At 40.9% G+C, this 26,456-nt stretch overlaps 1 protein-coding gene across 1 annotated transcript in view; it reads left to right on the plus strand.

The window, feature by feature from the left end:
- COL4A3 (collagen type IV alpha 3 chain) overlaps positions 1 to 26,456 on the plus strand; it is a 182,169-nt gene that overhangs the window by 129,129 nt on the left and 26,584 nt on the right. Inside the window, exons 24-38 of the mRNA XM_056121379.1 lie at positions 627 to 697; positions 3,099 to 3,281; positions 4,719 to 4,887; positions 5,628 to 5,720; positions 6,918 to 7,019; positions 9,662 to 9,759; positions 10,469 to 10,619; positions 10,918 to 11,031; positions 12,378 to 12,545; positions 14,450 to 14,539; positions 15,685 to 15,819; positions 20,007 to 20,105; positions 21,443 to 21,532; positions 22,246 to 22,385; positions 24,645 to 24,771. Coding sequence (XP_055977354.1) covers positions 627 to 697; positions 3,099 to 3,281; positions 4,719 to 4,887; positions 5,628 to 5,720; positions 6,918 to 7,019; positions 9,662 to 9,759; positions 10,469 to 10,619; positions 10,918 to 11,031; positions 12,378 to 12,545; positions 14,450 to 14,539; positions 15,685 to 15,819; positions 20,007 to 20,105; positions 21,443 to 21,532; positions 22,246 to 22,385; positions 24,645 to 24,771 — 1,830 coding nt within the window. The remainder of the gene's footprint in view (positions 1 to 626; positions 698 to 3,098; positions 3,282 to 4,718; positions 4,888 to 5,627; positions 5,721 to 6,917; positions 7,020 to 9,661; positions 9,760 to 10,468; positions 10,620 to 10,917; positions 11,032 to 12,377; positions 12,546 to 14,449; positions 14,540 to 15,684; positions 15,820 to 20,006; positions 20,106 to 21,442; positions 21,533 to 22,245; positions 22,386 to 24,644; positions 24,772 to 26,456) is intronic.

Genomic DNA, 26,456 nt, shown 5'->3' on the forward strand with positions numbered 1-26,456 from the left:
CATAGGGGTTACTCATGTCTCTGCCCTCAGGAATTATTCCTGGTGGTGTTCGGGGGACCATATGGGATGCTGGGGATCGAACCCAGGTCAGCTGTATGCAAGGCCAGCGCCCTACCTACTGTGCTATCACTCCAGCCACGAGATCTCCCTGATTTCTGCTGCCTGTCATGGCATCAGTTTCACCTTTACACAATCCCCATGCACAATTTTGATACGGACTCTTGCATGGGTTATCTTTTCGATTAACCACAAAATCAAGTTTTGAAGGAGCAAACGTTTCACAGGCAACTATCCTGAAATCTAACTAGGGACAATGTCACCTTCCTCATCTACTTCTGTGTCAGTCTCAGGCTCACCAAAGCACGGTCGCTCCTGGCTCACCTTTCCTCTGGGTAGGTCCCATGTGGACAGAATCTGACATAGAAAAAGTCTCTCTGAGCACTTCAAGGTGCTGAAATGTAGGAGTTCTTGACTTTCATTAGTACTTGTCACACCAGTTAATTTTTCTCCATCATTTTCTAAGACAAAAATTGTCTTTATTTACTCAGACCACCCTATCTTCGTCATGCACAGAATTACCTTGATGTCCAGACTTAAGAGTCAATGAATAATTCTTTGCTTTGCAGGAGAACCAGGGACAGCTGGGGATAAAGGAAGCCAAGGGCTCCCAGGAAGCCCGGGACTTCCTGGGTTTCCGGTAAGAACAAGTTCCTGGTTTTGAACACTTTCAGTTTGGAAACTTAAAGCCCAGTTGGGGATTTGTCAAGAACAGGCACTTATTACATACGTGCTGATCTGAAAGGAAATGAGTGATGTATGAATGAATGATCTAATCACTGTCATTTATCACTGTCATCCCGTTGTTCGTTGATTTACTCGAGCAGACACCAGCAACATCTCTATTCATCTCAGCCCTGAGATTTTAGCAGCCTCTCCTTACTCGTCTTTCTCAACGATTGGAGGATTGGCGGCTCTTTCAGGATCAGGGGAATGAGACCTGTTATCATTACCATTTTTGGCATATCGTATATGCCATGGGGGGCTTGCCAGGCTCTGCCCATGTGGGTGAGATACTCTTGGTAGCTTGCCGGGCTCTCTGATATATATATATATATATATATATATATATATATATATAATATATATCACGACCATCCTGTTGTTCGTCGACTGCCTCAAGCAGGCCCCAGTAACGTCTCCTTCATCCTAGCCCAGAGATTCAAGGCTCTTTCAGGGTTAGGAGAATGAGACCCATCATTGTTACTGGTATTTGGCATATTAGTTACGCCACGGGGAGTTTGCCAGACTCTGACGTGTGAGCAGGTTACATTTGGTAGCCTGCCAGTATGTCCAAAGTAAAAATGAGATAATAAGATGTCGCGGCCGCACGCTTCCGGGATCTGGGTTTTATAGTCTCTGGGTCTTGGCCGTTGATGGGATTACACAGCACCAGGGGGTCAGTTGGTGCGTGTGACCCCTGCCTACTGGAATATGGAGGATCTGGGTGGAGGATGCTCAGCCCTGATCCGAGCAGGCTTGGAGATCTCAGCCCCGGAACCCGCATGCCTTTGTTCCTCTGCAGGTACCTTCATGCATGTGGAGAGTGGTCTCAGCATGGTGGTGGCTGGTTCTGAAGGTCTTCGGCTGCCGAAGCCCTGGTTGGGGCAGGGAGGGAACCTCAACCCGCTTCCCTCCAAGGGGCCCCAGCGAGGACAGCCAGGCGCAGAGGCAGGAGACTCTGTGCTGCTCTGGGTCTTGGCCGTTGATGAGACCACTCTCCACACGCATGAAGGTACCGGCAGAGGAACAAAGGCATGCGGGTTCCGGGGCTGAGATCTCCAAGCCTGCTCGGATCAGGGCTGAGCATCCTCCACCCAGATCTTCCATATTCCAGTAGGCAGGGGTCACATGCACCAACTGGCCCCCTGGCACTGTGTAATCCCATCAACGGCCAAGACCCAGAGACTATAAAACCCAGATATATATATATATATATATACATACACAGATATGTATATACAGATATATATATACATATATATATAGTTTGTTTTGAGTTCTTTGAGATCTTCATGGCCGTGCAGTCCAGAAAGTGGCCTGGAGGTCGTGGTGGTTGGGTAGTGGAGGTCAGCTGCCAGGGCTGGGTCCCCTAGGGTGGGGAGGGTGCCTCAAGTGAAAACAGCCTGGTGAGGAGTCATGAATGAATTATCTAATTATTTAAAATGGTATCAGAGACAAGCAAACTAGGGGTATCCTAGGCCTCTACTCTGCACTAGAAATTGGCTGTGACTGAGTATGAGAGAATTGAAGAAAACATGGCAATGCCACCACTGGTTTTGGGGGTGATTGTGCATTCAGTGTACGAAGTACCTAAGAAATTGTAACAAAGGCTTACAATTTGATTTTTTGGTACTTGTTTTATAATTTTTTCATTTTAGAGTACATAAACTGTATGCCAGTAAATTTTGAAATTTTTAGCAGGTAGAGCAATAGTCCAGTAGGTAGGATGCACTCAGCCAATCTGCATTCAATCTTCGGTATCACATATGGGCCCCCAGGTCCTCCAGAAGAAGCTTGTCCCTGAGAGCAGATCCAGGAGTTAGCCCTGGGAACCAGGTATAACCCCAAACAAACAAACAAAAAAAAAAAACACAAAAAAAGAACAGAAATTTTATTACCATAAATCAAAGTATACACATATGTGTGTTAAAATGTCACTATTCTAACATCATCTGAATAATAAAGAATATTCGTTATCTGAATAACTCCTGATTACAGGAAGAAGCATCTTCAAACTTAAAACATATAGCAGTATATATTGAATTGATGTATTTGTGATTGATGAGTAGCACAGAATAGAGCTTACGAATTCCTTTCCAGTTTGTGAAGCAAAAAAATGTAAAGAGCTTAAAGTTATATAGTGCACCCAAGAATGCATCTAAAGAGAAAAATAAAATTTATGTTCCTTAAAACAGAAAGGTTCTTGTTGATGGGAAGAAGGGAGGGAGACAGTCTACACCTGTGGGCTACTCTCAACTCTGTGCTCAGGGCTTTTTTTCTCCCCAAACCCACTGCCAACTTTCCTCTGAGCCACCTAGGGGTTCCCAGGTCCTCCGGGTGTTCCTGGCCAGAAAGGAGAAAAAGGTGAAGAACCAAAACCCGAGGGACAAGCAGGAACTCCAGGGGACCCTGGGTTCAGAGGACACCCTGGGAAACCGGGCATCGATGGAGTCCCGGGAACTCCAGGAGCAAAAGGACTTCCAGGACCGAAAGGAGAACCGGTTGGTATTCTGTCATCTTTTCCTACTTACCCTCCATATAAATGAAGAGTTCAAGAGGTGAGGAGGATTCCTTTCAAAATCTTGTTTGGCCACTGGGTACAGTTTAACTCCTGATTACAGGAAGAAGCATCTTCAAACGTCAAGCATATAGCAAATGTCTATAGTACTTTGACAAAATAAATTGGTAGTGCTCAATGATTTGGTCAGCCCCAGTAAACTTTTACACTGCAAATGACCCCCTCTCTTATACCAGGAATAATTTGATAGTTGTGCCAAATAAATTTAGGGAAACGTTTAGAAAATGATTAATAATGGAAAGTTTTCATTGATATTTTGGAGAAAATATTCATTCTTTTAAGTAGAAACAAGTCATAGAAAGATGATATTTAGGGGGATGGCAGTTGGTCAAAAAAAGATCAAACGTTTTGCCATTTACAGTTTTTAAGCTTAAAATCAACCTTTTTTCATAGGACAAAATCTCTTATAGCTTTAATGAGATGTTCCTGCGAGGATCTACTTTTAAAATGAGGCTAAGCATGTCTCCCAGCACTTCTGTGTAGGGTTATAAGGGACACAGTCCAGTCCCATCCAGGAAATTCCAGCTTCTCCCAGAGTTAGTGTCAGCCAAGAAAATGAGTCCCACCCATTTAAAGATTCACTCTTAGATCCTTTAAGATCAATGTATGATTTGTGAATCCTCCTGATTTATGTCTTAACAAATTTTATTCATTAGTTCTGTTAAAGATGTTGCAGGAAGCAAGAGAAAATCAAGAAGAATTTTGTTGTCCTAAATCCCAGCATTATGAATTAAGTAGTAGGACCACTTAGCCAACTGATACTTCAAAGCAGTGAAAATTCTGCTCATGTTTATTATTTGGGACCATGTTGTAGAGGAAAAGGAACTTTGGTTATTTTTCAACCCCTTTAGAATATATACCTTATTTTAAAGTTTTTAGCTAATGAAATTTAAAAAAAGAGACTTGTGACAAGAAAGAAAATAATATGGAATACTCTTCTGTAATAAAAATACTTAGAGAACACCTTCCAAATAAAGGTTAACTGTCTTGGTTTTATTTCAAAAACATCCCATTCACATGAGGATTGTGTCGAAAGCTTTTTGAACATTTGGCCAGCCCACATTAAGTTGAGGGGTGGGGGTCTATTATTATACAGGAGAAATGACATTGTAGGGTACCTCAAGTGGGACTTTAAGGAATTCTAAGTCAATAAAATGCAGCTAAATTTCAAAAGACACAATATAGCAGAAACCAGACAATACTCTTACTTCAGTAATAGTTCCCAGTTAAGTTCCAAGTGTTTTTCAATTCAAGATCTTCTCAATGATGGCCTACTAGGTGTTCCTGTTCATGGTAACAATAACCTGTGTTAGGAGGTGCTAGAATAAGGTGCCATCCAAATATATTCCTATTGTCACAGGCCCTGAGTGGTGAGAAGGGGGACCAGGGTCCTCCAGGGGATCCTGGAACCCCTGGGTTCCCAGGACCTGCAGGACCATTTGGACCATCAGACTTTGGACCACAGGGAGAGACTGGTCCAAAGGGCACCCAAGGAGTTCCTGGAGCCCCTGGCCCACCTGGAGAAGCCGGTTGGTTAGTTTTCTTTCCAGTCCTGATTTTCTATGGTTTGGGTTGATGGTTCCTAGAACTAGTGAAGATCCTTGCATTATAAAGTCTGTGTGAACACTTGCTTCTGATAAGTATAATAAATATATCAACAGAATATAATATATATACTGTAACTGTATATTTTTCTAGAAATATATGAACATATAGACAAAACTAATCACTCACATATTTTAGTGGTGACCACAATAAATTAGACCACCATTCAGGTAGGTGTTATCCCCCCCCTTGCCACTTGAGAGTTGGTTATGTGTCCAAGCTCTCGGGTCTTCTATATAGAAGATGAGCATCTAGATTAGCATCTAGATTAGCCTGGCCACACTCATGTTTTATTCAGTGTGCTTTACTGCCTTCCTGAGAAACTAGTCCCCCAATAAATATCTTACGGGCTGTCACTAACACTTAAGCTGAATGACTGTTGCTCACTTTTATTTTAGAATAGATCTCACATAACAGTCCACAAAGTTGGACAATTACTTAAGACAATACTTAGACAATAATAGATGCCAAAAAATATTTGTCAGTTGAATAAGAAATTTTCTGTGGGCTCATCACCTTAAAATAGTTTTGAAGCCAATGGGAACAGACAGTGATTTATGCATTCCTTGGTATAGTTTTGTAAATCCCCTCGTAATGCTATTTCCCCATAAACCAAGAAAAGCTTCATCATACATACCAATCTTACAAGCATGCTTTTCTCCAGGTCCAAGGGGAGAAGACAGCATTTCAATACCAATACCGGGACTCCCAGGGCCTCCTGGACCTCCAGGACGAACTGGTCCCCCAGGTCCACCTGGTGAGTTTCCTCTCTGCCCAGTATGATGTGTTGCATCATACAGCACCCCTCATCTCCTGCAAAATCTGTCTCTGTGGTAAGAAACTTGGCATTTTCTGTGCTCGCTTACAAATGAGCATAGTTCTAAGAAAATAGTAGTGTCATGCACTTCACAGCAACATGGATGGAGCTTGAGCAAAGTCAGTCAGGAAATGGATAACTGTAAAGTGATATCTCTCATCTATGGGACTTAAAGATACCAGCAAGATAGCAACAAAGTCATCAAAGGCAACATAAATGAATCACACAACTGAGCTGATGGGATTGGGGCTAGAAGGGGCTGAAAGGGAGGAAGGGGCATTGGGGTACTTGGTAGAGGGAGGTGGGTACACTGGTTGTGGGCATAGTTTTGAAATTTTATGCAAGAAAAGAAAACCATCATTAACAGTATTGTAAATCACACAACCTCAATCAGTCAAAATAAAATTTTAATGAACATAGAACAGTTCTGTGAGCAATTTTTTTCCTGCTTCTGATTATAGATTGGTACAATTTGAGCACAGCGGGTAGGGCGTTCGCCTTACACGCGGCCAACATGGCCGACCTGAGTTCGATTTCTCCGCCCCTCTCGGAGAGCCCGGCAAGCTACCGAGAGTATTCGATATGCCAGACACAGTAACAACAAAGTCTCCAATGGAGACATTACTGGCCCGCTCGAGCAAATCGACGATCAACGGGAGGGCCTTTACCTTTACCTTTACCTTCCATTTAAGAATGTATCTAGCATAGAGATAATGATTCCGGGAGAATTCTAGAGCAGGATGATCATCATGGATTTTTATTGGGGAAGCAAGAAATATTTGCCCACAGTTAATAAAAGTTCCCACAGTTTCTTTATTAGAAAATATAACCTTTTTTGCCAATATTACCCAAAACTTAATTTTGCATGCATAAGAAGAGACTCGCCTAATTCAATTTGTCTAGAATATTTTCTGATTAAATTATATTTTCAGAAATATTTTCAGTTCCTATTCATGAGTCTATTGGAGAGAAATGGAGAGGTGGGGTATATATTGGTTGTGGTTATATTAAAATCAGTTGTTCATTTCAAACAACAACAACAACAAAACAGCCTGGAGTAACACAGACACTTGGACATTCTGTTTAGGGCAAGATAAAGAAAAGATGCTGATATGGATATATGTGTGTTTTCTTAAGGTGTCCCTGGACCCCCGGGCAAATGTGATCCAGGCCTTCCTGGACCTGATGGTGAACCAGGATTTTCAGGAATTGGATTTCCTGGGCCTCCTGGACCTAAGGGTAAATGAAAGCACAAGACATTTGTATGGGCATTTAGAAAGTGTAAATACCTATCATGAAAACCATACGTAATATTTGTAACATTCCTTAAAATAATTTATTCTAAGTGAGGGCTGTATTCAGATCTGTGTGAATGGTAAAGATCAAGCTTGGATGAATGAGACTTTGGGTTCACTTCTGGAGACCACCTCACACTCCAAAAATTATGTGTTCTGAGAACCTAACATGAAGGGAATGTTTTCAGCATTGTTAGGTAAACAAAGGCAGAATTGGCAATAACTTGTACATTCTCATCTCAGCTATTTTGTTTCAATGTGTAGAAAAAAGTCAGAAGAAAATGGCAATAGTGAATCTCATCAAGGGATAGTAGTCACAAGTCCCAACTGTGGAATTAAAAGAATATTTTTCCTTATTAATAGATGTCTGACCTGTTTACACCAACACATTTTTTCACTGTATGTATTACTTTTAGAATAAAACAACTTCTAAAGCACAAATAGCCAAATTCCCTCTATGCTCCAAAATTAGTTACGGAGGTTTTATTTAGGCAAAAATACAATTTTCTTTTTTTTTAATTGCTTTTTGAGTCACACCCAGCGGTGCTCAGGGGTTACTCCTGGCTCTGTACTCAGGAATCACTAGTGGCAGTGCTTGGGGACCATATGGGATGCTGGAATTCAAACCCGGGTCAGCCATGTGTAAGGCAAACGCCCTACCTGCTGTGCTATCACTCCAGCCCCCCAAAATACTATTTTCTTATCAAAAAGAAAATGAATTTAGGTCTTGAGCATCTAAACAGTTACCTACAGCTTCTTATTGGCAAATACAACAAAGTCCCATCCAGGATAATATAAAATTAATCTCAATATCTGGGTTTTTATAGGACTTTAGATTTTATGATAATATTAGCTTGTTTCAAGACTATTTAAAATATTTGCAAAATATTTATTTTGGGTCCTTTATCTCAGCATCACTACTATTTACCATATATCTCCCCAAATGTGGGAATATTTGTTTCCTCTAGTTAAAGTTTGAAATAAAAAAAATTATAGCAGGGGATACTCACATGTGGTACCAAATTGAGTTTGAATCCAAGTTCTTGGATTTTTCCCATGACCTCTGAAGTAATGAGCCTGGCCTATATTTCAGTTGGGTTCTTCTTGAGTGCAATTAATCAAAGTTATCCAAAATTGGAAAACCCTATGAAAGGTTACAACTAGAAGGAGACTGTAAACTTAAGGAACCAGAACAAACTCCAAAGAGTCGCATTGAATTGATCCTAATGAATCCTGTGAACTGTGCATTTAAAGGGTCAAATGAAAGACACGAAGGAACTGTTTGAGTCTAGAGAGATTGTAGAGCAGGTAAGGCACTCATAGGTACCTTCCTTGCAGGCAGCTGACCAATGTTCAGTTTCAATCTCTAGCATGTGTCATCCAAACCCTACTTGAAGTGATCCCTGAGCTCAGAGTAAGAAGTAAACCCTGAGCATAGATGATTGTTTAAATTTTGGCCCTCAAACCAAAAAATTATGAAAGGAGCTCTCAACACAGACTTGCATCCTGAGAGCTTCCCTTTGTGAACTACAGAACCGTGGATGGTAGGTGTTTATATATCATTCCATCCTCAATTTTCCTTTATAAATGCATGAAACGTTAACTCATTACACTCAAGGGATGCTCTAGGATATTGAAACATAATTCTTCTGAGCTGTCCATCTAGCTCTTTACTGCATCTAAAAATATTTTTTAGGGGCTGGAGTGATAGCACAGCCAGTAGGGCATTTGCCTTGTATGCAGCCAACCCGAGTTCAATCCCTGGCATCCCAAATGGTTCCCCAAGTAACACCGGAGTAATTCTTGAGCACAGAGCCAGGAAAAACCCCTGAGCATCACTGGGTGTGACCCAAAAAGAAAAAAAAAATGTTTTAATCAGCCAAATGGTCAACCAGTATCAGCAATTTAAAGTATTGATCAAAAAAAAATCATACAGTATTGAACCACCAAAGGTAGTTTTTCTGTTTTTCATTAGAAACCAGTGTCATATGGTTTTGAATCGGGTATTTTTAAAAAAAAATTTGTATTTTGGAACGTCACCTGGCAGTGTTCAAGGCTTACTCCTGACTCTGTGCTCAGGGATCACTTCTAATAGGACTAGGGGGACCATATGTGGTGCCAGGAACAAACCTAGGTTGGGCTCATACAAGGCAAGCACTAATCTGCTGTATTATCTTTCTGGTCCTACAATTGAATTATTATTTATTATTATTATTATTATTATGTTGTTGTTGTTGTTGTTGTTGTTGTTGTTTTTTGAGTCACACTTGGCAATGCTCAGGGTTTATTCCTGGCTCTGCACTCAGGAATTACTCCTGGCGGTGCTTGGGGAACCACTTGGGGTGCCAGGAATTGAACCTGGGACGGATTCGTGGAAAGCAAACTTCCTCTCTGCTGTGCTATCGCTCCGGTCCTTGAATCATTTTTAAGAACTCATCTAGAAGCTGGTTTTTCCATCATTGACACTGTCCCAAGAACATCTGTTGGTTCTCCCTTAATAAAAACATCTGATAAAATAAAAAGATAATCTGCTCATAATGTTTTTATCAGAGTAATCATTTCATTTTTCTCTCTTTTTCTCTGAAGGAGATCGGGGATTCCCAGGACCAAGAGGACCCCCTGGTTGTCCCGGAGATGTGGGAAAGCCAGGATTACCCGGAATGCCAGGAACCCCTGGAGCAAAGGTCTCTGGAATTTTAAAATCCAAACATGTGTCTAGGGGCCAGATGGGGCAGTTATAATCCTTCAGTCAGGACAAGTCTGTGTGCAAAAACTATTAACATATTTATGGCTGGTGGTGACACCATATTAATTATTTAAGATTTTTTTCTGAATTACATCTCCTTTTTAAAAAGAAAAGTAGAAGGAGTCAGAAGACAGGTTTCTCTCTCCATATCTTAATCTTCAGAAATATTCTAATATGTTAGATGTGTGGACTGAGTGATAGTACAGTGGGGAGGTTGTTTTCCTTGCATGCAGCTGACCTGGGTTTGATCCCCGATATCCCATAGGGACCAGTAGCACCGTCAGGAGTAATCCCTAAGTGCAAAGCCAGAAATAACCTCCTGAGCATCGCTGGGTGTGACCCCAAAAGCCAAGATAATTAGATAAATAAATAAATGTGTGGGCTCTGAAAAAATAAATGTGGATCCATGTTTTTAAAAAGCTCAAAATAGATATTTCTAGATTACAAAGAATAATGGTGGCTACAAACCCGGAAGGCACAATCATACAGAAAAGTTAGCAATTTGTGTGGAAAGAGGACCACTGAAGGAGTCCAGGTGACCCTGCAAAGGGGCACTGAGTCTCCATGGTCACTTTCCTGCTAATAGCCCTAAAGATCAGTCAGGAATCAACAAGAATCTGGAAACTGATACTATTTCTATGCTATAGGGAGAACCAGGATTGGCCACACCTGGAGAGCCAGGAATACCAGGTTTTCCGGGAGAAAGAGGCAGTCCTGGGGAAAATGGAGACATTGGATTCCCAGGATTTCCTGGTAACCCTGGAAATCCAGGATCTGGAGGACTGGATGGACCACAAGGTACAATAGCAAGTGTGATTGCTTTATGGTGAATGCAGTTACATTGCAACTGACTGTGTAGATGCTCTAAGGATGAAGAATTCTCTAACTCCTAACTCAATGAATGGATTGTAAGTAACACTGCTGCCCTGCCTTATTTCCGTCTTCCTTATTTCCATTCGAATTCATTCTCTCTAAAAGACCATATTATTCACAGATTTAATTGGGGGCAGAAGAGGTTACAGAAGTATAATTGGGAAACTTTTGCTACAATCTGAGATTTGGGTGCCTGAATATATTTTGGGACTCTATTTTACAGGGGATCCGGGGGAACCTGGACCGCCTGGAGAAAAAGGCCTCCCAGGAAGGTGCGAAGAGGGTCCACAAGGAGCTCCAGGACTTCCAGGCTTAAATGGATTGAAAGGACAGCCAGGTAGGAAGCGATCCTAGCAAGCAGGACCAGGCAGGCAGGAGGCATGGGAACAGTCCAAGAGCACATCAGGTCACTGATGGGACTATGTTGTCCCAGAAATATCAACCCTGTGGTGGTGGTAAATGAGACCTAAATTATGGCGGCAGTTTTGTTAGTGATTTGACATGTGCTTTTTAGTCAAGATTTGAACACTGAAAATAAATATAGAGAATATGTATGTATATATATATATATGTATATATATGGACATCTAAACTTAGGCAAATGTTTCTACTTTCTTAGCGACAATAAAGTAGCAAACTTATGTTTTATATCAAAACAAAGAAAATATTGCCAAGAGACCTGTTTAACAAGTCACAAACTAAAGTATGCTGCTCTCCAAAAATAAACATTTAAAAAGAGAGAGGGGACTGAAAGGGGCAGGGAGAAGACTCAGAGGCTGGAAAGCATACCTTGCATGTGGGAACCCGGGTTCGATACCAGCCCTGGATGTCCTCTAAGCACTCCCAGAAGAAAACTTCTACCACTGAGCCAGAAAGAACCTTTCAGCAACACCAGTCATGGCCCCAAAAGGAAACAGTTAAAAACAAATCAAAATTAGGATCCATATAATGGAAAACATGCTTTTCTATCTTTCATTTTCTTCTTTAAATCTGATGTATGAACTATTTCTGAAAAAAAAAATTCCTTAAAATTCAACATCTGCCTTGCATGTGGCCAACCCGGCCAACCGAGGTTCAATTCCTCTGCCCCTCTCAGAGAGCCAGCAAGCTACCGAAAGTATCTCACCCGCATGGCAAAGCCTGGCAAGCTACCTGTGACGTATTCATATGCCAAACATGGTAACAACAAGTCTCACAATGGAGATGTTATTCGGCCTGCTGGAACAACTCTATGAACAATGGGAGGACAGTGCAGGTCTACAGTGCTATATCAAAACAAAGATCAAAACAAAGCTTCGATCAGTATATTAATTGCAGTAGTGATAATATTTCCAGAAACTTCTGTTTGCTCTCTTCCATGTGAGTGACTCTGTATATGTTCTTTCCTTCAAAGACAGAGCCAGAAAGTGTAGTTTGAGGACACGTTTGTAGTACAATAAAATATATCTAAATCCTACTCTTTCCTTAGGCTGCCACTACATGAATTATTGAAGCAAAATGTTAATCTCAGAGGGTCTTAGAAATTTTACAGAAGCAGGCTTAAATCAACCAGATACTCAGGGGCATTGCCACAAATCACATAGCAAAATGTTTACAGCCATAAAAAAAACTAAAACACTTCTAGATTTGGTGGTGAGAAGGCTTGTGTGTCTCATCATTCATGTGCTCATAATTTGTTCAAAGGTCCAAGAGGTGAACCAGGGCCAAAGGGAGACCCAGGTATTCCAGGCTTGGATAGACCAGGATTTCCCGGAGAACCTGGACTACCAGGAATGCCAGGTCATCGAGGTGAGATGGGGCCACCTGGTCCCAAAGGATGTCCAGGAACCCCAGGAGTTCCAGGACAACCAGGTATTCTTTTTTTTTTTTTAATTTTATTGAATCACTGTGAGATACAAGCTTTCATGTTTGGGTTACAACACACAATGATCAAACACCCATCCCTCCACCAGTGCACATTCCCCCCTACCAATATCCCAGGTATACCCCGCCTTTTCCACCCTCCCCCTGCCTCCATGGCAGACATGATTCCCCATAATCTCTGTCTACTTTGGGGCATTATTATTTGTAATACAGACCCTGAGAGGTTATCATGTTTGGTCCTTTATCTACTTTCTGCACACATCTCCCATCCTGACTGATTCCTCCAGCCATCATTTTCTTAGTGATCCCATCTCTATTCCAGCTGCCTTCCCCCCTTTGCTTATGAGGCAGGCTTCCAGCTATGGAACAATCTACCTGTCTTGTGTATCTACTATCCTTAGGTGTCAGCCTCATGTTATGTTGTTTTATACTCCACAAATGAGTGCAGTCCTATGTCTGCCCCCTCTTTCTGACTCATTTCACTTAGCATGATACTCTCCATGTCTATCTATTCCTTTCTTATAACTTTCAGGCTTTCCTGTTCCTGCATCTGTGTGAATGAATGTATGTAGAACTGTTGTCTTTCTATTAGTTGGAGTTTATTTTTCTCCTGAATTACTTGTAAAGAAGTGAGAGAAAGGGAGGTGGGAAATGGTGGTGGTAATGGTGTGATCATAATTAACAGCTAGCCAGGATATAACCATTTACCACATCATCCCTTTTTAAGGTTTAACATGCTTTTACCAGTATTCTGATGAGAATGTTCATACCTGTATTAAAGGATACTAGCCTTTCTTATAATGTTTTTGTCTGGTTTGGAGAACAGGTGATCTCATTGAATAAGATGACAAGTGTTTCCTACTCTTATATTTTCTAGAAGTTTCTAGAAGAACTGGTATTCTTTAAACATCTGGTAGGACTCACCAGTGAAATTATCTGGGTTTTCTTAGAGGGAAGTTTTTGCTAATCAATCATTTATTTGTTTCATTCACTTGTAAAAGATCTATTGAGATTTTTTAATTCCTTCTGGAGTCAATTTTGGTCATCTGTGGTTCTCTAGGAATATGTACATAGAAAATTACCTAATTTCCTAATATATTACTGTTTAAAGTGTTCCCCTAAAATATCTCTTTACTTCAGTTTTAAGGCTTATATATTTGGGGAGAATATACCTATAGCCATGACATAAGGACCTCTGATCTCTAGAGAAAAACCCAGACTAGCAAACTAGCAAGTTATCCTTTATTTCATATAATTGAACTATGATCACGTGCCAGCACTATTCCAGACCCAGAGATATATCTGTGGACAAGAATCTATCTTTCATAGACAGTGGAAAATACATTTGCAAACTAAACTGGAGACACAAGCTATGAAAACAATGAAATAAGGGGCTTTATCAGAAAGCTATGGGTAAGGGTTTGGGAAAAGGAAATATTCCAAAACTCCAACATATTTCATTCTCATCCAAATGTGATTTTCTACCAAAGGATTCCAGAGACATTATATATATTTTAAGTATCTAAGGATCATTTAATTTTTAAAAACATTTGATTTTTTTAAAATTGATTTTTTTTTAGCCATAGACTTTTTTTTAACTCATAAAAAATTATTTCCATTTCGGTAGGGCTTGTCTCTGTTTTCCAGAAATTCTAAGTTAAGCATGTTTAAATAATATAAAATATGAAAATAATTTTTACAGATAAATACTAGACTCTAAGTTTATATTTTTAAAGGACTATCACTGGCCTCTTCCCAAGATAAATATGGTGACTTTCTTATTTGCAGAACTCATAACTTTGGCATCCAGTCTTTCTTCCTGGTTGAGTTCCATCGCGGTATTTTGCTTATCTCAATCTGCAAACACTGTTTTGTATTATTTGCTTCTTCAGGAGACAGAGGAATGATTGGGATGATGGGCTATCCTGGACAAATCGGCCCTCCAGGGCCTGCCGGGAACCCAGGAACCCCAGGACAGAAAGGTAAGTGAAGAAGTAAGTGCCTTTCTAGTTGTCTGGATGCATTTGAAATGTTCATTTACTTAGTTGCAAAATAAGGTACATTTTATTCTCTGCAGGGAAACTGGTTTTTCTGTTTGCTGTATTCCTCCCTCCTATTGGAGGGAATATATACATCCCCTCCTCCCCCCCCCCCCCCCCGCAGCCTGTTCTGTTAACCTCGTTTGTTCTTTTTATTTTATTTTTTTTTCTGAGTCTAAAGGTAATGCATTTATTTTTTTAAATTAATTTATTTATTTTAAATACCCATCCCTCCACCAGTAACCATTTCCCACCACCAAGGATCCCAGTAACCCTCCCACCCCCCATTTCCCCCATCCCACCCTGCCTCTGTGGCAGGGCATTCCCTTTTGTTTTCTCTTTCCTATTAGGTGTTGTGGTTTGTAAAAGAGTTAAGCCTGATTTTCAGGGAGAAACGTAGGATAATTTACTTTCCATTGATCACTTTATATATAAGGAGATGTCATGCGGCCACATTAGTGGCTGCGCGGTTTGGAGTAAAAGTCCTGGTTCCTGCATAACCGAGCTATGCTTGTAGAGGCTCATGGTCACTGGGGTTCCATCTGGAGGAGGTGGGATGCGGCACCTACCCCAACTGGGACTTCCCGGTGATCTTGGCTCTCTTTGGGACCTGGAGCATTCTCCAGGAGCTGTGGAGCCTCCCCCCCACCCCCCGCGGCCTTTCTTCTCTGTGGCTGTGTGCTCTCGTTTGTTCTTTTTTTCTAAAAGGTTTTTGTTTTATTAACTCATCCTGAGATACACAGTTACAAAGTTGTTAGTGATTAGGTATCTGTCATACAATGTCCCAACAGCCATCCTTCCCCACTGTACATTTCCCACCATCAATGTTCTCAGTTTCTCTCCCCTTCTCTCCCCCCCCCACCCACCTGCCTCTATGTCAGACATTTCTCTCTTCTTCCCCCCCTTCCCTTTTGGGTATTATGGTTTGCGATACAGGTTCACTAATACATTTGTTTTCTTCGACTTTTTTCTTTCTTCTTTGGTTGTTTTTCTGTCTTTTTTGGTCTTTGAAAGCACTGTTCATTTGGGGATGCTTATGGGCTACTTTAATAATTTGGAAGCTGATGTTGTTACTCCTGTTTTTTTAGGAAGCCTTGGAATTCCAGGTGCAAAGGGCGAACGAGGACCCCCAGGAGAGAGCGGGGATGAAGGGGACAAAGGCACCACTGGGCTACCTCAGATATGCCATATAGCAGGGGAGACAGGGGAGCCGGGACTCAAAGGTACAAGATTCCTTAATAGATCCAGAACTTCAGAGCTGCTTCAGAGGCTAAGGAATGATCCAACCCTTCTCCTGTCAGAGGAGGACAGTGAGCCCAGTTTGATTAGATGTCCATGGTCCAATTGGTGACCTGAGCTTGGACCAGAACTGGGTTTTCGTGTGCCTTGTACAATTATATTAACTTTGCATTTCTAAGTAAATTATCAATTTTTTAAATATTTTTATTAGTGAAACACCATGAGCTACAGTTGTAGACTTACAAATTTTTGTGCTTGGGTTTCGATTATACAATGATCAAATACTCATCCCTCCACCAGAGCCCATTTTCCACCACCATGGATCCCAGTATCCCTCCCACCCCCATCCCCCCATCCCACCCTGCCTCTGTGGCAGGGCATTTCTTTTTGTTTTCTCTCTCCTTTTGGGTGTTGTGATATGCAAAAGAGGCGTTGAGTGGCAATCATGTTCGCTCCATAGTCTACTTTCAAATTATCAATTTTTATCTCCTGTATTTAAATTGTCACCAATTGATTTCTAAATTTTGAGTCTCAGTAAAAAAAAATAAATAAATAAAATAAAACAAGCAAACAAGAAACACTTCAGGCCAAATATGCTAAAAATTAAGTCCGTAGAAAATTTTACCCAAAAACTTCCCTGGCTACCGTTGAAATCTCCACCCCAAATTCCCCTCTAATTCATCAACCCCCGAGATGAATTTTTTTTATCATATCTTAAAAAATCTTTTCATGTTCAGAATCCTTTGGAGAACTGTTATTAAAAGAAAACATGTATTTTAATGAGAAATTAATGCTTTACAAATGCTTGTTAGTTGTTAGCTACACTTCCCATGGACTCATTAGGCTAAAATTCCAACCCCAATTATTTCCAGCTACTTGAACACTTTCTGTGATAGTTTTCATGATGAGTAAATCAATACAAAATCAAGTTCTTTATTTTTTTGCTTCAAATTATTTATTTTTTTATGTATCATTTGTCACATCGGTTTTAATGTTTTCACCTTAAGATAATGATGTTTTGTTTTGTTTTATGTAGGAGTACTGCTATTTATTCAGCCACTGATTAGGCTGATTGAATTGGGCATGAACTCCACACAAAGTCAAATTCTGATGAAGCCTGTCTTGGTATTTCTTTGACTAAATTTAAACCTAAGTAACTTTAGGAAATTATTGGACAAAATAAAATGTTTGCAGAAAGCCAATATGTAAAATCAAGTATTGACATATTTTTCAGTCCAAAAAACTAGTTCACTGGACACTCTCCTTCACTGGATTATGTTAGATGAATTAGATAGCATTGAAACGTTTTGAGAAAAATAGGAATTGCAGAGTTGGAGAGATAGTAATAATAATCCTTTGCATGACCCATGTTCAATCCCTGGCACTGCACAGTATCCTATGTAGATAGGTAGGTAAGTAGGTAGATATTTGTGCCTATATATAGCAAAATTGACTCTACCATAATGAGTACATAATGCCTTCCTTCTACTCTCTCTATATATACTTTTGTAGATCATGGTTAGGAATATAGATACAGAGAGGCCATCATGTTTGGTCCTCAGTCTACTTTCAGCACATATCTCCCATCCCTACCAAATCCCTCCAATCATCATTTACTTTGTGGTCCCTTCTCCATCCCAACTGCCTTTTCCTCTAGCTCATGAAGACAGCTTCCAAACTGTGGCGCATTCCTCCTGGCCCTTATCTCTACTGTCCTAAGGTGCTAGTCAAACTGAATCATATTTAAATCGCAAAATCTATGCTTGATCTAGAAGCCTCTTAAAAGACTTAAGCCTCCCTTTGCTTAAGATATCAAACTTCTTAGATTGGCATGTAAGTCTTTTACCCTTGGTCTCTTCCTCCAGCTAGGTGGCATTTATTTAAACTTATGTTCAGCACCTACAGATGAAGCCTATCTTACATCCTGAAGGCATGAGGATGAAAAACACAGAGATGGAGAGGAAATTTATGGTTTAATAGAGGGAGGGATTTTGTCTCTTTTATGAAGGGTATCATAATGTTCAGGGCTAGGTAATAAACATAAAGGGCTTTGCAGACCATATAGGTACTGCTGCATCTCTTTCTTTGGTGTCTGCCTGTGTATAATCCTTTAAACATGAGAAAACTCTTTATAGCTCTCAAACTATATACCGCCAAACCATATTCGGCCCTCAGACATAATTCAGCAACCTCTAAAACACCTAAGGAAATCAACACACTAAATATGTCATTTGGGGGGCTGCAGTGCCCTGTTATAGAGGGTCGTGAACTTGCCTTGCCTGTGTCCTGCCCGGGTTCAATCCCCAACACCCCATTTGGTCCGAGCCTGCTAGGTGTGATACCTGAGTTTAAAACCAGGAGTAAGCCCTGAGCAGTGTCAAGTGTGACCCCCAAACCTTAAGTAAATTAATTCAATAAACGTGTTCATTTTAACTGTGATAAATTATTATAAGTGGAAGGTCTCTACCCCTGCCACTCACCATTCCATTGCATATTCTGTTTCCCACCTGGAAATCTCAGCCTTTGTCATGCTTTCACCACGGAATTAGCTCCTCCTCCCCACTTCCGACCCCCCTCCCCAACTATGCTAAACTATGCTAAAAACATTCCCTCTTACTGAAATCCCTCCCTGTAGATGGTTGTCTACTTCAGAACTTATCACACTGGATAGTAACTGCTGACTTTGCTGTACCCAATTAATTGCTAAAACTGGGGAAATCATTTATTCCTGTTTCTACCACCAAGTATGAGATCTGTCTATTAATTCAATGCTCAGTCTATTCATATGTGAGTAACGAAAATGTTAGAGGACAGTGAATCTGCTTGTGAACAGATACAAAGTCAGACCACAGGGAGATAACACTATATTTCAAATAATCATGGAAGGAGTTTGTTACTTATTCATAAGGTAACCGTGAAAAATTCAATGAATATTTTTGAGCCAAAAATCACATGATCAAAGCACGTTTTTCAGTCAACTAGATTGGTCCTATGGGAGACCTATGAGTATCCTCGTTTCAAGAACTGCATTCAGGACTGGAGAGAGAATTCAAGGGCTAAGGTGCTCTCCTTGCGTGTAGCCAACCCTGGTTTGATTCCCTGTACCACATGGTCCCTTAAGTGTGGTAGGCAGTGGGTATATGAATTCAATTCTTTAAAGTTTATAAAATTGGTTGCATCAGGAGATTGGAGGGACCTTGGCAGAGAGACACTGATGCTGGAGATGTGGGGCTGGAATATTGTTTACCTGAGACTTTTATTAACAATATTGTAAATCGGGCTGGAGCGATAGCACAGCGGGTAGGGCGTTCGCCTTACACGCGGCCGACATGGCCGACCCGAGTTCGATTCCTCCGCCCCTCTCGGAGAGCCCGGCAAGCTACCGAGAGTATTCGATATGCCAGACACAGTAACAACAAAGTCTCCAATGGAGACGTTACTGGGCCCGCTCGAGCAAATCGACGATCAACGGGAGGGCCTTTACCTTTACCTTATTGTAAATCATGGCTCCTCCATTAGAAAAAAAATTAAGCTCTAATGCCCAGACATTAAACCCAGGCCAATTCAATTAGAATCTCTGAATGTGGTACCCAGAATCGTTGGTTTTATTTTCTGTTTTCTGTCTTATTTTTCATGAGGGCATCTAAGAGTAGGGATCAGTGGTTGGGAACCCACCTTGCTTTGTGTGGAGTCGACATTTGATCTTCCAGAACCACCAAAAAATATATATATATATATATATATATAATATATAAATATAAATATATATACTTCATGAAAAAGATGTAAGTTCAGGGGCTGGAAGATCACATTCTTCACACAAGTTGATCTCTAGCAGCAATGCCTTCTCCACCTGCCACCAATCCTCCAATCCCCCAGCACCACTAGATGTGACTCTTGTGTCCTCTGAGCACTGCTGGGTCCTCAAACCAAACCCATCAGGTCCACACCACTGGCTGAGTATCCCAGGGAGAGACCCAGAATCTCTCCACATCACTGCATGTGGCTCATCTCATTAAAATTTAAAAAATTTAATTTTAAAATATGCAAATTAGCCCATATGCCCATGATTTTAACAGGTATATTCCACTGTATCACAAGAACAGAACATGGATGGAGTGACTGTGACTGAGAGTCTAACCAGTTTCTTTAATGTGTTTTTTGGCTTTAGGATTGGCGGGAATGCCCGGTGAGAAGGGAGTCAGAGGTCTACCTGGCTTGCCCGGTTTCCCAGGCATCCAAGGGCCAACGGGACCTCCAGGAACACCAGGTAGAACTGATCCTCTAAGAGAAATATCAGGTTTTGACTTTCCTTTATCCTAAATGGAATAAATGTTTACCTCTAGACTTAACCGGCTTAAATATGAATCCTGCTCCAATAGCATTTGCTTACCAAAATTCAAGCCAAAATTAAGGGGTTTTAGCTGGTATTAAACAAACAAGTAACCCACATAAAGTCCCATTTTGAATTAGACATTTTTGTCGAAAATGCAAAGATGTATTCTAAACCATAACTTATTAGAATTAAAGTTTGTTGCATATCACAGAAGAAAAGCTAATAGTGCTTTAGAAGTTTTCTAATTGGATTCTCTTTTTCTGAACAAGGTACTAAGTTTGCAAATTGTTTTTCAAGATAGGCATTGTATTTTAGTATAGAACAGAAGTAGTTATGTGTATTTATCATTTTGTCACACAGAATATAGAAAAGATAATACTCAAAAGTCAGTACTTAATAGAATTAACTCTTAATGTCTAAAGATATTTTTAGTAAGTAAAGTAAAGTAAGGCCCTCCCGTTGATCGTCGATTTGCTCGAGCGGGCCCAGTAACGTCTCCATTGGAGACTTTGTTGTTACTGTGTCTGGCATATCGAATACTCTCGGTAGCTTGCCGGGCTCTCCGAGAGGGGCAGAGGAATCGAACTCGGGTCGGCCATGTTGGCCGCTTGTAAGGCGAACATTGTAAGGCGAACACCCTACCCGCTGTGCTATCGCTCCAGCCCCTGTGCTAAATAGCACAGAGGTAGGGCGTTTGCCTTACAAGCGGCCAACATGGCCGACCCGAGTTCGATTCCTCCGCCCCTCTCGGAGAGCCTGGCAAGCTACTGAGAGTATTCGATATGCCAAACACAGTAACAACAAAGTCTCCAATGGAGACGTTACTGGGCCCGCTCGAGCAAATCGACGATCAACGAGAGGACCTTTACCTTTACCTTTATTTTTAGTAAGAAAAACATTTTTATCTGTTCCTAGAACTTGAGATGTCAACTTGAAAATGCCATAAATCAACACATGCAAAACTCTCTTTGCAAAAAAGTAATTTTTTTATGAATGAAACTCATTCTTTTTTGTTTTGAATATATCAGTGGCTAATTATGTGTCAGTAAAATTTCAGAATTGCATTTGGTAGCCCATTACTCTCTAATTGCAGGAGTCCCTTCTCTCTTGCTCACTCACACTGGTCAAAAATAAGGCAGCTAAACAAGTATGTCCACCAACTAATCTGAATGGTCTGGATTTATTTATTTTGTGCCAGTAACAACTATTTATTTCACACCTACTATGTTTAGGAGCTATTCAAAGCTTGTGACTTTTTATTTGTTCTCAAGGTCCCAGAGGAGATCCAGGCAGATTTGGGGGTCCTGGGAAACCAGGACCTTATGGAATTCCAGGAAGCATGGGGTTCATGGGAGTTCCAGGTGAGAAATATGATCCTGTTATAAGCCTACAAGTCATGTTGGGTCTCAATTCCAGATTATCTCTGTAGTTTATTGTTCTGTTTTCCCACCCGGTAAAAAGTTTGAAAAGAACAGCCATATGTTTACTTTTAAATCAGTGCTCTATGTGCAACCAGAATGCAAGTTAGAACAGACTATTTAGGCTGTATTAAAAAAATGAATTTAGGGGCTGGAGAGATAGTATTTGGTAGGGTAGTTGCCATGTTCGTGGCTGACCTGAGTTCGATCCCTAGCATCCAATATGGTGCCCTAAACCACCAGGAATAATTCCTAAAGGCAGAGTCAGAAGTATCCCTGTGCATTTCCAGGTTTAGCCCCCAAACCAAATAATAATTACAATAATATATTAAGATGATGTGACATAGTAGTGATTCTGAAAAAAAAAAAAGAATCTTGGAAAAATGTGGTTTGCGGTGCCGTAGATACAATATAGATATTTAGGTGCTTGCCTTGCACAAGGCTGAACCCGGTTGAGTCCCTGACACCAATGATGGTCCCCACCAAACACCTCCAGGAGAGAGGCCAAGCACAGAGTTGGGAGCAATCCCAGAACACTGGTAGGTGTGGACAAACACCCGAAAAAAGGAAAAAGAGAAAGGAAAACTGTAAAGGTCAGATGTAGAACAGTTCAAGATTCCAAGTCTGCCTGTTTTACCTGATTTTTCTCATTTCAGGTCTGAAAGGAAAGAGGGGGGATTTGGGCCCCCCAGGTCCACCTGGAACGCCAGGCCTCCCAGGGATTCCTGGTCTCCAAGGAGATAAGGGGGAACCTGGTTATTCAGAATGCATATGGCCAGGAGTACAGGGACCGCAGGTAAATAGCCCTTGGGTGGTAGAGAGTCTCTTTAAACATCAAGCAGTCCCATTCAACGTAGGCAGAGAACATGGAAAGTATTCCTATATCTCTGGCAGCTATTCACACTTTAAAAAATTGTATTTTTTTTTTATTTCAACTTCCAGCTTTTGAGTTTATTTTCCCCAGTTTCAACACCATGAAGAACTTCTTGTTGGGCTGGAGTGATAGCACAGCAGTAGGGTGTTTGCCTTGTAAGCCACTGGCCGGCCAAGCCGGGTTCGATTCTTCTGCCCCTCTCGGAGAGCCCGGCAAGCTACCGAGAGTATTTTGCCCACACGGCATAGCCTGGCAAGCTACCCGTGACGTATTCCATATGCCAAACCCAGTAACAACAAGTCTCATAATGGAGACATTACTGAGCCCGCTCAAGCAAATCAATGAACAACAGGAGAACAGTGCTACAGTGCTACAGTGCTACTCCTGAAACTTCAGGGTGTTGCCAGAAGGAGGCAGTAATCGCAGGAAACATTCTCTGATAGGATAGTGTGTGTGTGTGTGTGTGTGTGTGTGTGTGCCTGTGGTATGAAGCGGATAGTGATTCAGTGTTTCTCATGGCTGGTCTTATACAAGTTAATTTCCAACCCTGGTGATCCGAAGTATTTGTCGTATGAAACACAATAAAAGATGGAAAATAAACTAAGTTTAGGATATCATTAAAAAGAAACCATAACTCTATGCTAATGCATTTATTTTTCTAATTGTATTTCAACTTTAAATATTTTTATTTCACCATATAGAAAAATCTATTTTCATGCAATCACATAGAAAAAACTTTTTTTCATGACTATGTTCTCAGGGTTTATTAGTCAGCTAGAAGTTGGACATCAGTGTTCGAGCTACTGTATTGTACCAACCAGTAACCAATTATTTTAGTAGAGCTATTGTCAGTTTAGGTATGTTTCCTTTCAACCTCTCTGTGGAGAGCCGTTCCACCAAGAGTCACTAAAGAATATCTAAAAAGAAATTCCCATGAGCAATGGTTTGAGTATGAGGTTTCATGAACCCCTAGGAAACTAAGAGAGTCACTATCATCTTGAAATTGAATATACAATGTTTGAGATAGAGCCTTAATTTTCTCATAAGATGAAATTTCATGTATATATAACCCAAAAGTATGGAACTTTTCCCAGATCTTGAGATATTTGTGTGCATTTTCTTGCTTATGATTTTGGAGCTAATAAATGAGCTCCTTTCAGGAATTCTACCAAGCATATTTTCAGCAATAATTGCTCAAACAACTAGAAAGACAAGTTTTAGAAGTCATATTGACATAAAGTCTAATCACATGGAATACAAATTTCCTTTACCCTTAATTTTTAGACTGGGTCTAAATCAGAGAGAGACTCTCCTGAGACATTTTCCCAGTGATGAAGCCTATTTGACTTTAATTCCTATCACACTGATTAATAGTTTCATTTAAATGTAGGATTTTCATAGGTGACCACAAGAAGGCATTTTTAAAAATATAAATTGACCACAGAACTATCTGAATTTTGCATGCTGAAAAATTGCAGTGGTAGCAGGGCTGAATCTTTTTAATTAGCTAATATGAAGATTTTTAAATCACCATAAAATCCAGGCTTTGTCACAAAATCCAGGTGTTTGTCTTATCATAAAGCTGAAATAGAAATATAATCAATATTATAACATTATGATATCATTATATTGCCTTACATATGAGTGGCATGCATTTATCCACATATATAATACATGTAAGATGCATGTCCATTTGGCTTCTTTCTTTTCTACCCCTGAGTTAATCATCACGATCTGAAGTTACAATTGGTGCAATGATTAATAATTATATTAATTATTAATAAGTAACATAGACTATTAATAATCTGTCTCCCACTGGTCTCTAAAGCTCCATAAAGACTGAAAACCACTCTCTTTCTGGCGAGAGTCAAATTTATGGGCATAAAAGCAGTGTGGTCGCAAAGGTGACCTGCTAACAAGAACTCTGTGGTCACTTCAATGTTCTGCTGTTGCTGTCTTAAAAATTGTTTTGAAAGATTTTTTTTCAAGATAGTCATGTTTTCCTTTTCCCTCAAATGATGCAGCCATTCTGTTCCTAGCATGGACCAAAGTGCTGGCAGAATAGATCTGAATGCTGAAGAAATTAAGTAAATAGATAAGCAAGTAAATCTAGTCGATATTTAACTCTGACCACATATCCTGCTTGTATGAGAATTTTAAAGGTGTTTGACTGAATTTAAGGGAGATCCCGGCTTGCCAGGTGATATGGGAAAGAAAGGAGAAAAGGGGTCCCCCGGTGCGCCTGGACATCGGGGGCCTGCTGGCCCTGATGGCATCCCTGGAAGTCCTGGACACCCCGGCCCCCCAGGTGAGTCTCAGCTTTACAGCTCTGAGAGTGGGAGGCGTGAGAGACGTGGTCCTCACCTGCCAAGTTAGGCTCAGTGAATAGAAAGCAGTTCTGCTTTTGTGCTCTATACAATTGCCTTACTCGGACTTGGTTTTCTACAAACCCTAAGGTTTGTAATGAATCAGAAAGAGCCATCATTTTACTGATGAGCCAGTTCGTTGGACTAAAATCTAAACACTTGCTCCAGTGAAGAGAAACATTTCTGAAACTCTTTGTTTCTGTGAACGAATTAGCCCAAAGTCACAATTTGTTGGTTGATTCCCAGATCTTCGGATATTTGTGTTCATTTTCTAGAACTTACATAGCAAGTTCCATGGACTGCCTGGCTGAAACATCATAATTTTTTTTTCAAAGTTCTGCAGGCCACAAGTGTGAAATCCAGGTATTGGGGTTGGTGTCTGCTGAGAGTCTCTCTGTGGTGGCTAGATGGCCACCTGCCTGCTGTGTCTACTCTGTCTGTGTGTGTGTGTGTCTGTCTGTATGTCTGTCCTCATCCCTTCCAGTAAGGACACAGCCATCTGGGGACTCTATATCAACTTTGACTCTTCAGGAACAGAAGAACTACCAGATTTCAGGGTTGGACTTTGTCTTTTCTTCTTTGACGAAGGGGCCACCTTTCATTCAAGAGTCTCTCTCCAAACAGTGGCATCCAGAGGTCCTGGGACTCGGGAATACAATGTATAAATATGGGACTACACAATCCAATTCAAAACTCTGAGTCTTCTTTGCTTTAACACCCAGTGACGCTCAATGATTACTTTTGCATCTGTGCTCAGTTACTTTTGCATCTTGGGGGACTATATAAGATGCCAGGGATCAAACCTGGATCAATCACATGCAAGGAAAGAGTCTTACCCGCTGTACGATTGCTCCAGCCCTTCAAAACACTGTTGTCTGAATCATTTTCCTTTGGCAGGTTTCCAGTTTGACCATTGGCTTTCCTGCTTGCTTGTTGATGATTTGCATTTAAAGTTTTTGCTTTTGTTTTAGAAAAAGGCAATGGTTAAAGGCCAAGTTAGTACAGGGGTTCTGTCACATGCCAAGCAAGGTTCAATCCCTGGCCCCACACAGTTCCCTGAGCATTGACAGTTCAACCCTGGGAATCCCAAGCGTTGCTGGCATGGCCCGAAGGTCCTGAGCCCTACAGGGCCAGAGCAGAGCCACAGCTTCAGATCTTGAGTTGCATGGTCCAGCCTAGCTGATTAAGAACTGTCAGAGGCACCCCAGAACCTCTGAGTAATGTTTGGGAATCTTCCCTCCCTTCATACCTTAACACCAATGCGTGTGTGTGTGTGCGCGCGCACACACACACACACACACACACACACACGTGTCTAAGCCACTGCTAGGTAGCAACTTCCAGTTTGTACCTAAAGAATATATTTAGTGGGTATGGTGCCTCCAGCAGGTCAGTCTATACCTGTGAGACGAGTGCATCAGCAGCTTGATGGCACCGTCAGACTTTCAAATAGCCCAAAATTGCTGCTGTGCCTTTGGCCAGACCCCAAAAACTTGAGGCAAAGTTTACCAAGAAAGTAAACAGCCAAAAGTTAGGTATGTGGGAGACAAACCACCCACAAACCACCTCCGGCTCAGCTATATAATTGGAGGCATGACCTCTCTGGTTTCTAATCGAACTGCTTAAT

The sequence above is a fragment of the Sorex fumeus genome, unplaced genomic scaffold (genome assembly GCF_029834395.1).
Source record: "Sorex fumeus unplaced genomic scaffold, SorFum_2.1 ptg000005l, whole genome shotgun sequence".
Classification (NCBI taxonomy): domain Eukaryota; kingdom Metazoa; phylum Chordata; class Mammalia; order Eulipotyphla; family Soricidae; genus Sorex; species Sorex fumeus.